Genomic DNA, 13790 nt, shown 5'->3' on the forward strand with positions numbered 1-13790 from the left:
ACAATCTTTTATTTTCACTTTTAAACTCAACTGCCGAAATTCCTTTCTTCTGAGACAGCTAACGGAATCTGAGCACCGCGCTCCACTCTTATTCACAATCTTCATACATTCTAGTCCTGTAGTAAGATTGAAGTCCTGAAAGATTCGCTATAAAATGATTTATTTTTGTTTATTACCCTCTACTCAATTACCCTCTTTTTTGGCACAAGTCTGGACTGTTAAATGGAGCATGGCAGACATGGAATGAAGGTTTTGCTGTTTCTCACACTTCATGTACATATTTCTTCAGCAGGTGAGTTCACAAACAGTTTAACTAGAAACTGGAAAAACTAAAAAACTAGAAACTAGTTTAAAAAATCATTTAAACCAAGCAACACACACGTACCTCGTGATACGATTTTGCTGTATAATATAGATATCATTCCACGATGGCCATCGCTGATGATTAGCTGTCATGTTGCTTGAAATAGTTGAGAGTTAACCCTGCTTCAGTTTGGAAAAAGATCCATTACCAGTGAGGAAAATCCACATGTGTGGTTTGTTTTTTAAACAGATGTGAAATATAAATTGTTCCAGTGACATTTCAAGAGGATGTGCAACAAGCAAGATTTTCTTTTTTATTCGATCATGTGTTTAGCCATAAAAGTCATAAAATGCAATAAAAAAAGAGATTTTAGTCCTCACAAAGTGTTTTATTTATTTAATTGTAAACTCATTATTTAGTTTAATGTTTATTGATTTTCCATAGAATAGACTTTTTTATTTATTGTGTGTGTGTGTGTGTGTGTGTGTGTGTGTGGTGGTAATTTGTGTTTACAGTCACACACTCTCTGCAATACCTCTACACTGCAGTTACTCCAGAAATAAATTTTCCAGAATTTACTGTTGTGGGTCTGGTGGATGGAAGGGAGTTTGAGTACTACGACAGTGACATCAAAAAGGCGATCCCAAAGACAGAGTGGATACAGAATGTCACTAATGATCATCCAGACTTCTGGAACAGACACACAGGGATTTATCAGCATTTGGAGGAGACTTTAAGAAAAGGCCTGGGTATAGTGATGAAGAACTTTAATCACACTGCAGGTAAAACACTTACAGTTTTAATCAGTGACACATAAACATTCTTATTAATATTATTTATTATTTTAATTATGACATATTTGATTAATATCAGCATTACTGGTAAATAACAGGTGTTTCACTCACAAAAAGAAAACTAATGCTCCCAGCAAAAGTATTTAATTATTTTATTGATTGAGTATATATCTATTGTTGAGTATAATAATAATAATAATAATAATAATAATAATAATAATAATTCAGAATAATAAATGACAGATTACAAAGTTATACCCCAATGTTAGTGTTGAGACTTGGGAATGGCATCTGTAAGTGAAGTCCATGTAACTTCATCTCAAGCTGGTATTCCAGTGTGCACATAGCTTTGTGTGTATTACTGTAATTAAGAGTTATGGTGATAAGTTTAGGCTGTGCCAAGTTGCTGAAAAAAAAAACATTTAATTTGCATGGTTACACGTTTAATTTGCATGGTTATTTTAACACTTAACTAGATCATATTAAATTACAGTGTCAGATGATTACCAGCATTACAGCGAATTATATTCAGAAAACATTAAAACATGTCACAAAGGGCTACTAGTATGTTAGGAAATGTATAGAACTTTACTATATTTTTTGCAGTGCCATTAATATATACACATACACAGGCATGGTCTGAAACAATAGTGCCTAGTGTTTCAAGCAGTCTAAGATTCTGTGTTAGTGTGTATGTATATATATATACTAACACAGAATCTATTATAGATAAATATTATTATAGATTCTATGTTAGTGTGTGTTTATATATATATGTATATACACACACACTAACACAGAATCTATTATAGATAAATATTATTATAGATTCTATGTTAGTGTGTGTTTATATATATATATATATATATATATATATATATATATATATATATATACACACATATGTATATACACACACACTAACACAGAATCTATTATAGATAAATATATATATATATATATATATATATATATATATATATATAAAATATATATATATATATATATATATATATATATATATATATATATACACACACACACTAACACAGAATCTATAATAATATTTATCTATAATAGATTCTGTGTTAGTGTGTATATATATACACACACACACACACACACACACACACAGAATCTTAGACTGCTTGAGACACTAGGCACTATTGTTTCATACCATGCCTGTGTAAAATTGCTCCCCAATCCCTGTCCAGCTTTCACATTAGTACTCAAGTACACTGTCGATCATCAAAAAACAAAGCAGGTCAGAGCACAAAATTTCTACAAAAAAAAGTACAAATAAAATATTGGCCCTGTCTGCATGGGCGTAAATTTCATTTAACAGTAGGGGGGGAAAATAAATATAAAATTTCTCATGAGCAATTTTTGAAGGGGACACAAATAATACAGTCAAATTGTACTTATAAAGATATGTCCCCACAGTGAAAAACTTTGTTTCTATCATTATTATTATTGTAGCATGGAGACTGCGCCATTATGGTTATTTTAAAAGTTTTTCTCAGGTTCAATGACAAAGCAGATTTTTCTTCAAAACTATTTATTGCATTGTTTATTTTGTTCACAGTCAAGCCATCAACATACAATAAAATGTAAACATGAGATCTAAACTAAAAACTGTGCTCCCTGTGCTGGTGCTGGCAATATCATCTCTTTGTTCTGCTGTCTCCGGCTCCCTCCCTGGTTCTGAATCTGCCCCTTCCTCTACTCTCACTGTCTCAGGACAGACTGACCCCTGAAGCAGAAAAAATGCAGAAAAAGATGTTTTCCATACTCATAATAACTAATTATTTTACATTACACTTGTTAAATTGAAAGATCATACTGTAAATTGGTGAGCCTATTACTTTCTACTGAACAGCCACAACTCCGAAAACATTAAAGAAATTGTTCACCCAAAAAAAAAAAAAAAAAAAATCTGTCATTATCCTTTCAATAAAAGCACCACACTTACCTGACACTGTACATCTGATTGACCCTGGTCTGACCTGTCTCTCAATAATTTCTGTCTCCTTTGCCTGTGATTGATATTGTGACATTAGTATTTTCATAAGCACCCATTTTTAAAGCCAAATTTCCTTAATATGTGAACTTGTTGTACTTACTTGGCGTTTAGGTGCACTGAAAAATGATCTTATGTCCATTTATCTATGACATTGCAAGGCAAGGCAAGTTTATTTATATTTTAGCACATTTAATACACAATGATAATTCAAATTGCTTTACATAAAGAAAGTAAAACTCTCAAAAATAATCACAACAATAAAAACAAGGAATTAAAAAAAAGGTTTAAAATTGTATTTAAAATTAATTAAGAACCTCAGAACAGAAGGGATATTGATTATACTGTACAAAAAAATACAATTCGGACGTGGCACAGTGCTCATTTAGTAAATGCACAGCTAAACAATATGTTAATTGTGGCCGTTAATGATAAGTTTACATTATGCCAAGTCGTCACAAATAAAACACTGCATGGGAAACGGCGTTTGTCGTGTTAGTTGCAGTGCACTATACAACAAGCGATTGTAAACAACCTAACGCTAACTAGATAAGTAATAATTTAATCACTAATATACTGTAGCAGATTCATGGAAAATTACATCAATAATCAGCATTTTTGCCGCAACTAATTTATGAATGAGTTTGCATCAACTACATTAAAGATAATCGCTTTAGTTAATCGCTTAAGTGAATAAAATACCCTACTTACTGGAGTTCAACATTAATTGAACCGCAGCCACAAACCTGACTTGAACTGGGGAAGCAGGCAGTGGGTCAAACCACTGGGAGGAAGGGGAGGGGAACTCAACTGGTTCTAAATGCAGTTTTTGCGGTTTTTTTTTTTCTACTTAAACAATTATCTTAGGTATACATACATATATTTTTGACAATAATGTGTGCGATTTTTTTTTTTGGGGGGGGGGGGGGTGGGCAACCCTCGGATTGGGGGGGACAACCCTCGGATTGGGGGGGACATGTCCCCTCCGTCCCCTCCGGGATTTACGCCCATGCCTGTCTGTCTCTCTACCAGCCTGATTTATTGCATGGCTTTTGTTCTAGGTGCACATGAGAGGGTTTTGAGAAAGTGTTGAGGCTTAAAATATTTTGCTTTACATGTAATGAATCAAGAATATACTGTATGAGAGATTTTTTTTTCATTCAATTACAAAAGAAAATTTACTTTTTAATGATTTTCTAATTTTTTTAATAGTAATAACCAGGCACTTTAGGAGTGAGTGTAATTAAAAGGGTAAAATAACGTAATTGTTTGATTCATTAAGCACTAAATAAAGAATAAAGTGTAGTGAGATGTTTTAGTGTAGAGTTGAAACTCATCACAGTCATTTTCTGTGTGTGTGTGTGTGTGTGCAGGAGTTCACACACTGCAGCTGATGTACGGCTGTGAGATCGATAATGACGGCACCACAAGAGGACACATGCAGTTAGGATATGATGGACAAGATTTCCTCAATTTTGATGTAAATAATAAAACCTGGATTTCAGCCAAATCTCAAAATGAGATCCGCAAACAGACTTGGGATTATATTAATGGTGTGACCACTGACGGCTGGAAGAACTATGTGAGCATTAACTGTATCAACAGGATAAACAAATACGTGTCTTATGGCAGAGAGACTCTAGAGAGAAAAGGTAAAGTATGTGATCTGTTATTATAAACACACACACACACACACACACCAGGCATGGACTGGCCAATGGGAGCACCAGGAGGATCCCCGGTGGCCTGGCGACTGATCTGGGCTGCGTTTCCCAAAAGCATCGTAAGCCTAAGTAGTTCGTAAAAATTATCGCACGACTGATCTTAATATTACGGTCTGTTTCCCAAAACCATCGTAACTTAAGTAGAACTTGAAAATCTTCGTAGATATACGAGTGCTCTGGAGTAATCGTAAAGCCTTAAGTGCATCGTAAGGAGACAGAGTTATGAACTATGCTGGACAACCGGCAAATTGCATTTACTTCTTGTCAAAGTGATTTTTCATTTTATTTGTACGTATATTTTTATTCATTTCTATTTTCTACTCACTACACAATTCAATATAGAAATAAAAATGAATAATGAAATAAAATAAAAATGACATAATAAATGTTAGAATGAAAAAAAAATGTACACTGTTGTATATGGACATTTCGAGGGTACAGTACAAATGTATTTAATAGAAAATATTTAATGTGCTTTAAAGATGACACAAATAAAGGATGACTTGCTGGCGTGCATGAAACCCAGCCATGTATTGAACATGTCTTGGTTGAGCATCATGAAGTCTCATCTCGACTTCATTCTCTTCCTCCACCCCTTCATCTTCCTCCCTGATGTCCAAGGGCATTCTTGCCCTCACTGCAATATTGTGCAACATAGCTGTTACTGTTATTACAGCACAGCACTTTTGTGGCACAAAGAGAGCTCCACTTTCTCTAAAATAATATTAATTTCTTCTTTTTGAAAAATGAAATGAAATTTTCTTTGTTTTTGTTTTTTTATTTTAGCCATTTTGCTAATTTCTCCACCCCTAGGTATGTGCTTATTTAAATTGTTCTCCTATTAGCAAATGCACTTCAGGTGAAGATAATTAGGCAATTTTTTTCAAAAAGAAATGTAAGAGCTTATTTATTTATTTACTTTTTTTTTAATGTGAGATAAGCAATTGTTGATAAAGAAATTGATAAATAATTCTACTTAAATAATTAAGGTTTCATATAAATATCGAAAATGATGCTGTTAGAACTGTTAGAATTTGTTTTATGCGAGATTGGAGCAAGACAGTGTTTTTACAGAACGACATTTCTAGTTAATTTATGTTTTTAAACGTGCTCAAGAGGAAATTACAGTACTTTTTATGTTATTCGAGTTAAATATACATTCACACAAGTAGAAGAAACGGAAATCAAAACTTAGATGGATTGCTAAAACAGCATGTGCAACAATAACGAGCCATTTTACAGCGTGACATTTCAGCACGTGACCAACAGATAGCGACTCCTAAGTAGCATTTGTGTTAAGTCCATTTTTGGGAAACGCACGTGAAACAATAACGAACGTTCGCAAAATGACTCGTAGAAAACGCTCGTAAGCGTTAAGATCAATCGTTATCGGGAAACGCAACCCAGGTCCGTTTCATCGTTTATCTTGGCAAGTATTGAACTGCTAGGAAATATTAGATGTAGTGCCTCTACTTAAAATACTATATGGTAAAACACATTAATATTATTTATTGTAATGTTATATGCGTATTTTAGCAGATAAAAATATCACATTATTTTATATAGGTAGGAAAGGAGTACGGAGACTATGGAACTATATAGCATTCGCTTTGAGGGGAACTCTACGCGTATGCAGTGTAAGTGAAAACACATTGAGCAGGCAGGGGGAAACACTGCACGCATGGACTGCTCAACGTGTTTTTGCCGACTCTGCCTATACGCTTGTTCAAGTTTGTCCAACTTTACGAAAAAGTTTCTTCCCTAATCAGCTGGCACTATCGACCGCATAACAGAATTCAGTTGAATTAAATTTTATTTGTATAGTGCTTTTAAAAAGGATCATTTCTTTGTCGCAAAGCAGCTTTACAGAATCAAAACAAAATTATAAGAAATTAAAATTATATTATTATTATTACATATAATTATATATACGTTCAAGAAAATTATATAAGGGAAGCGTTGTAAAAATACATACAGTATTTATTTATAATATTATTTTTTTATACTATTTATAATAGTATAATTTTTTTTTTAATGAATTAAGTTAAAAATTATAATTTTTACTGGATAAATGAGTCTTGATTTACGAGTACCGTGTGTGGGTGCGTCACTCGTATACTCAACATCCGTGTGCACATGTACTGTTTACTATAACTCTGTGTGTACGTAAAGCATATTTTATTTAGTCGTCCTTTCACACGCGTTCAAATGTGGGTGAAAGGACGACAAAATAAAAGGTGCTTTACGCACACACACGGTCACAGTAAAAGCAAGTGTCAGAGAGGTTTCTTGTTAAAAATCCTGTTTCTCTCTCTCTGTCAGAAAGCACTGATTCCGTGTGTGTGTGTGTGTGTGTGTACACACAAGTGTCAATAGGGTGTGTGTGTCTCTGTCCCACACAGTAGCCCTCCCTTCTATCAAATAACACACACACACACACACACACACACCAGTTTATCAATAGAAACTCTTACTTCACCAAGCATGCACGCACACACAGACACATGGACAAACACACACCCCCACTAGCTTGCAGACAAGGGCGAAAGGGGGCTAGTTGTCCTACACACGTGGTCACGGTGTTAACGTTAAACAGTAAACGTGCACAGATGCTGCACACACTGTTAATTTACTCCATTCTTACAGCACCTATTACTTAACCCTGTACAATGTATTTGTACCTCCATGTCTCTGCAGTTCGTCCCAAGGTGTCGGTGTTCCATAAACACTCATCTCCTTCTCCAGAGGTGGTGTGTCACGCTACAGGTTTCTTCCCCAAACCACTAAATATCACCTGGCAGAAGGACGGAGAGGACATGCATGAGGACGTGGAGCTCAGAGAGACGTTACCCAACCAGGATGGAAGCCTCCAGAAGAGAAGCATCCTGAAAGTCCCAGCTGAGGAGCTGCAGAAACACAACTACACCTGCGTGGTTCAGCACAGTAGCTTGGAGAAGGAGTTAGTGCGAGAAGTACCAAAAGGTCCTAATAAACTAGAGCTGTAGAGAGTGAAAGCTGATTTCCGGCTGCAGCAGATAATAAAGACTCTGTGCTGATTTAACAGGTGGAGGATCAGATGGACGCTTAGCTGGAGTAAGGATTGCTATCATTGTTGTAGTTGTGGGTCTTGCTGTCGTGGGTCTCGCTGTGGGAATTGTGATCTGGAAGATGATAAACTTTGGTGAGAGGAGGATCTGAACACATTTATACTTTCTAATTCCTGAAAGGGGATCTGATGAATATTTTGCTTCTGTTTAAGTTGAACTGATAAATTAGACGAGACAATAAGCTGATATTGACTAATTGTCTTGTAAAAGCAAATCCAGTAGACGGATTTGATACTAACTGTCTGTCCATCATCTGTGTTTCAGGCTTCAGACCTGTTGCGAGGGACCAGGTTGAACTGTAGACACTGGAGCATCCAGCAATCAGTCCTTCACAGGGCACACACACACATCCACATGATAAATAAATTAAATAAATATTTATATAAGTATGTATTTATTTATCTTAAATATTTTGCAAAAATCAATACATTTCATCCAATATGTTATAACAAATGATTTTTTTCTTATTGGCTGAATCTGTTGTGTGATCACTGCACCAGAGAGAGTGCTAGGCTGACTGTCTTCACCTTAGTTTAAAAAAAAAATGACAAGTTTTAAACCACACAAATGGACAGTCATGATTTTCTAAAATGTAAAAAATTTAACAATAATGACATTACATTATGACTAAATATTTTTTTGAAAAATCAGATTTAAAAATAAAATTTTATGACTCATTTTTTGTCCATGTCTGCACTATAGCCCCTGTTTCCCTGCACCTTTTCTGCTTACTCTATATAAAAGAATGTGATTTTTTTTTTCTCCTAAGATACACAAATAAGTTTATAATAAATAATATTAATGTCTTTTAGCAGGGGAGCTACATCTAATATTTGCTAGCAGTTCAACTCTTGCAAAAACTCTTTCTGCATCACCTGGCTGCTCTCTCTCCATCCTAGCATGTCTGTTTAAACACTTTAAACGCAAAACATAGCAAACATAACATAACGATGTCATTCAAGACTAACAGATTTAGACTAATGAATAGATTAATATTGTTAAGTTTATTTAATTAGATAATTGAATTTCAGTTTTAGAAAACATCACTTTGGTACATAGGGTGGGCAATAGTGTAAAAAAAAATTACTTATTAAAAAAAAAAAAAAAAAACACAGTTGGCTGGCATCAGGCCAAATCAGTCACTAGGCCATCAGTAATCCTCCCATGCTCCTAAATGGCCTGTCTGGGCTTTTCTCTGACCTGTCACTGACAGAGGTGTCAAGTAACGAAGTACAAATACTTCGTTACCTTACTTAAGTAGAAATTTTGGGTATCTATACTTTACTGGAGTAATTATTTTTCAGCCGACTTTTTACTTCTACTCCTTACATTTTCACGCAATTATCTGTACTTTCTACTCCTTACATTTTAAAAATAGCCTCGTTACTCCTATTTTATTTCAGCTTGTCATTCAAAAAACAAACAAAAAAAAAAACATCCGGATAAATCGCGCCATCCGGATGGAGCGAATTTGATTGTGGTTGGATGAGAAGTATAAACATACCATTCCGACACCCTATTGGTTGGTACGCGATCCATCGCACCTGCACATGACGTCACGTCAAACATTCCAGTAAGGACGTTTGAATAAAATAGCATTTTCGGTTGATAAGGTTGTGATAAGAAAACGAAGATGTCCATGATAGAGACTCAAGATTCGAGCGAAATGTCACACCCAAGCACCAGCGAGGAAGGTAACAGCACCAGGAAGGGAACAGGAATATATATATATATATCATTCCTGTTGAAAAATACAACAAAAAAGCAACAACACATTTTTCTTTTTTTTATGAGGTGTTAGTGCAGTATATAGACCCGTGGCACAGCCTAAGCTTTTATTCCTAATGCTTTTCCCCCTCACGTTACTTTTACTTTTATACTTGAATTAGTTTTGAAACCAGTACTTTTACACTTTTACTTGAGTAAAAAGCTTGAGTTGATACTTCAACTTCAAAAGAAGTCTTTTTAAACCCTAGTAACTATACTTCTACTCAAGTAATGAATGTGAATGCTTTTGACACCACTGGTCACTGAACATTTTAAAGAAACACCTAACAACCTAATCGTTGTGTGCTTTTTAATACTTTCGATTCTGTTTTAAATCATCCTGTAACCTCGCATCATTCTTTGTCTGCTGATATGTTTAACCGCTTTCTGCAGTTTTTATTGACAAGATTGTAGCGTTTAGGATTAATGCTTTGTGCACTGACCTGAATCCTTCTACAATGGACGTGTCTTCCATGGGGTTTTGATCAGTTTGAACCAATATGTTATCATATTTGACATATAGTGTCTATTGTGGCGGAAATTAAATTAACAACTCTGTAGACTCACAGTCTGTAGTATCACAACAAGACTTGAGGTTTATTTTAAACAGCACTGGACATCTCCATTGCACACACCGCAAAGGCGTCTGCAAATGAAAGGTAAGTCCCCCCGGCCCCCTATTTCATTTTATATATACATAATGTTTAAGAAAACAGATAGATCAAGTCTTTTAATCTCTGTACATCTTGTTCTTTCTTGCATGTACACATATTCACATATTGTACACATATTCCAAGTCTGCAACTCTAACTGACCCATGATTATGTAGACTTTTACTAAGATACATAGTTGATTTAAAATTTTCTACCACACCTTAGTGACAGGTAGAGTTTTATACAGTTACTGTAAGCCTAGCCTTTGTTTTATTAATACCTGAAGTATGTGTCTCAACATGTTGTTGTGGAACCTGTCTTTAAAAAAAAACCTTTGGTGCTGTCAAATGGCTTTTGCCTTATCTAAGATATTTGACAGTCATCTATCTATCTATCTATCTGTCTGTCTGTCTGTCTGTCTGTCTGTCTGTCTGTCTGAGTATACATACACATACATACATGGTGGGGAAAATAAATATTTGATCCCCCTAAATATTTTTCTAGTTTTGCCCACTTACAAAGAAATGAAGGGTCTATAATTTTTATCACAGGTTTATTTTAAATAATTTCAGAATATCAACTAAACACCCAGAAAAAGAACACGATGCGAAGGTTATAAATTGATTTGCATTTCAATGAGTAAAGTAAGTATTTCCCAAAGCAAAACATAACTTAGTACTTGGTGGAGAAACCCTTGTCGGCGAGCCCAGAGGCACACATCTCAGAAGGGATTTTGGTCTACTATTCTTTACAGATCTTCTCTAAATCCTTAAGGTTTCTTGCCTGTCGCATCGCAAATCAAAGAAGTTTCAGCTCCCTCCATCAGTGTTCTATAGGAGTGAGGTCTGGGGACTGGACTCAATGCTCTGCATACTGAGGCAAATTTCTTGCAGAATTTTAGTTCCTAAAGTGAAAATTCGCACGGCAGGGCAGTCGTGCAGTATGCTGAGTTACAACTGTAATAAAAATCGTCTGATCATAGCAGGTCTTAGTATTAGGAAAATACCCATCAAATATACAAAAAAACATGTTTTTTTTACTGTGCCATTAGATATAAAAAATTAAAAAGCATGTGGGCAATTTTAAGTAATTCTTTACTGCTTACTAAGAGTTGCAGCCAGGTTCTGCTAAAGAAATGACAAAGTGATTAGATTTAGCATGTTAATTGAAGCTATGTGTGATCAATGTTGTAAAAGTTCAATGTATTGTCCTGCTTTTTGTTTATACATTCATACAGAATCCCTGAAATGTAAAAGAATCAAGGCTTTGGAATGGCCAAAAGTCCAGACCTCAAACCAATAGAAATTCTGCACCCGACCTTACTAGAGCCGTACATAAGCGAATGCCCAAAAACCTCAATGAACTTAAACAATCTTTTCTTTAAAGTCTCATTTTCATTAAATAAATAATGGCATGGTGAAAAATGAGTTTCATTTATATGTATATGTTTTAAGAGTAAAGATGAACAACAAACTTGTTCCAGAGGTGACTCATCAGGATCTATTCCGAGAGAAGCACCAAGGCCAAATGGGGCAAAGTCATGTGAAAACTAACAAGAAAGGTCTCCAGAGAAAAAAAAAAAACATTTGTCAACCCTTGTGCCCCTAATATTCTAAAGAAACTAATAGAATAAGGTCTGATAGAAGCCAGTCATTCACACACACACACACACACGCACACACACACACGCACACACACACACACACACACACACATTTATTCTCTTAACCATACTTTTACTTTTCTTCATGTACTCAGTAGATCATTTTCCTGTAATCTGTATTTCCAACTTCGATTATATCTTCTATTATTATTTCTATCTATTATTCTATTACTTTTTTCTCTTTACATTTTCCCTTGTAAACATTATTCTTTGTGTAAATTTGACTTATGTAAATTCAGTTTTAAAATTAAAGTTTTTCTCTTAAACTTAAGAATGGCTTAAATCTATTTTCTTTTGAAAGAAAGTTACTAAGATGCAATATGTACAATAATTTAAATAAGGAAAAATGTATATTTTGGGGACCCTTCATACTGCAAACAAGCTAGAGTTATTCATTCTAATACCTACAGGTAGCATCAACTTACAAATAACATTTGATTAAATCAGTTAGTGGGTGGTAAACACTGGTACTGTAAGAATCGATTTAATGGCCAATAAAGTGTACTGTATAGTTCATGTAGACTGTGTGACATGAAAGTCATAAGGACCTTGAGTGGAAGAGGAAATGTTTTCTGCAACTGACATTCGTGGCAAGTTGTGCACTACTCACATACTGTACATTCCCACAAACTCCTGGTCATTAAAAGATGAGCCATGCGATTGTTTAGTGATTTAGCTACTCGTAAATGTCTTATGGGACATATTAAATAATATAATATAATATAATATAATATAATATAATATAATATAATATATAATGTGTTGCCTGGAATAACATTTCCTGGAGGCTTTACTTCTTCTTTTGTTTAAGTATCCTACATATACAGTACAGTGTCTTGTTTTTATAGCCCAAGACACGGAATGCTCCAAAAGAGAAGGAATCTCCCTGGAGCTGATATAAATAGATCTGGCACTGTGCTTGAGCCAATGTGGTGCAATCGGCTCCTCACTTATCCGTACTGCAGGACCTGTCCACAAGCATTTTCCCTGAATTTAATTATGATGGGAATTGGTACATAATTGTGAATATCGCCATTAGCTGTAGAGCCTCAAAATGAGCGTAAAACATATTTGACTTGTACGTTCCATAAGCGCCGTCTTCATCATTTTGGAGCTTGGTCTTCAGAGGTCCACTTTGTTAAGCTGGACTCTAGTTTACAGAAAATAGTGCTGCTTCACCTCCTTCACTTCTTCCCGCACAATGTATAACATAAATTCATACAAATCATCCATGTTTCCATAAACAAGCTCCATGTTGTAGCGGATCTCAGAGAACCGAAAAGGCCACTTCAATGCACGCCCTTGGCTTGCTTGTTCATTACTGGGGTGAAATTCCAACTTACCTTTAAGACTGGAGGTTCCTCACCCTATGACAGCATGACACCAGCTCATTCTCCATGGCATCTGTGTAGCAGAATGGACAGATCAAGTTCTGGTTCCACAGGGCCAAGCCACTGGTGAGGGCCTCTATTAGCTTCTGGACAGTGTGTTCTGCTGCTTCGGTCCTGTGAACCCAATTCCTGTTCAGATTCGAGAGGGGGGCTTTCAGGGGAGTGAAGTTCAAGTCATTAACAGTATTCAGTGGTGGGCTAAGGATATGTATATGCAGATGCTATTTTCTTTTTTGGGGGCTTGTGGTGGAAATCCTGAAAACACTATAAAGACAAGTAATTCATACACTGGGTAAGAGCAAAGTAACAAAGGTTTTATTTTAAACTCCTGCAGAAGGAGCAGTCTCATACGGCAAACAGTTGCAGC

The 13790-nt window shown here is 35.3% G+C and overlaps 1 protein-coding gene across 1 annotated transcript; it reads left to right on the plus strand.

Moving 5' to 3' along the window:
* Positions 1-8366, plus strand: LOC128509208 (BOLA class I histocompatibility antigen, alpha chain BL3-7-like). Its single transcript, XM_053480832.1, has 6 exons — positions 1-292; positions 820-1086; positions 4492-4770; positions 7540-7824; positions 7907-8023; positions 8214-8366. The coding sequence occupies exons 1-6, from the start codon at positions 223-225 to the stop codon at positions 8249-8251; spliced, it is 1056 nt and encodes a 351-aa protein (XP_053336807.1). The 5' UTR covers positions 1-222; the 3' UTR covers positions 8252-8366.
* The last annotated feature ends 5424 nt before the right edge of the window (positions 8367-13790 follow it).

The sequence above is a fragment of the Clarias gariepinus genome, chromosome 21 (assembly GCF_024256425.1).
Source record: "Clarias gariepinus isolate MV-2021 ecotype Netherlands chromosome 21, CGAR_prim_01v2, whole genome shotgun sequence".
Taxonomy (NCBI): Eukaryota; Metazoa; Chordata; class Actinopteri; order Siluriformes; family Clariidae; genus Clarias; species Clarias gariepinus.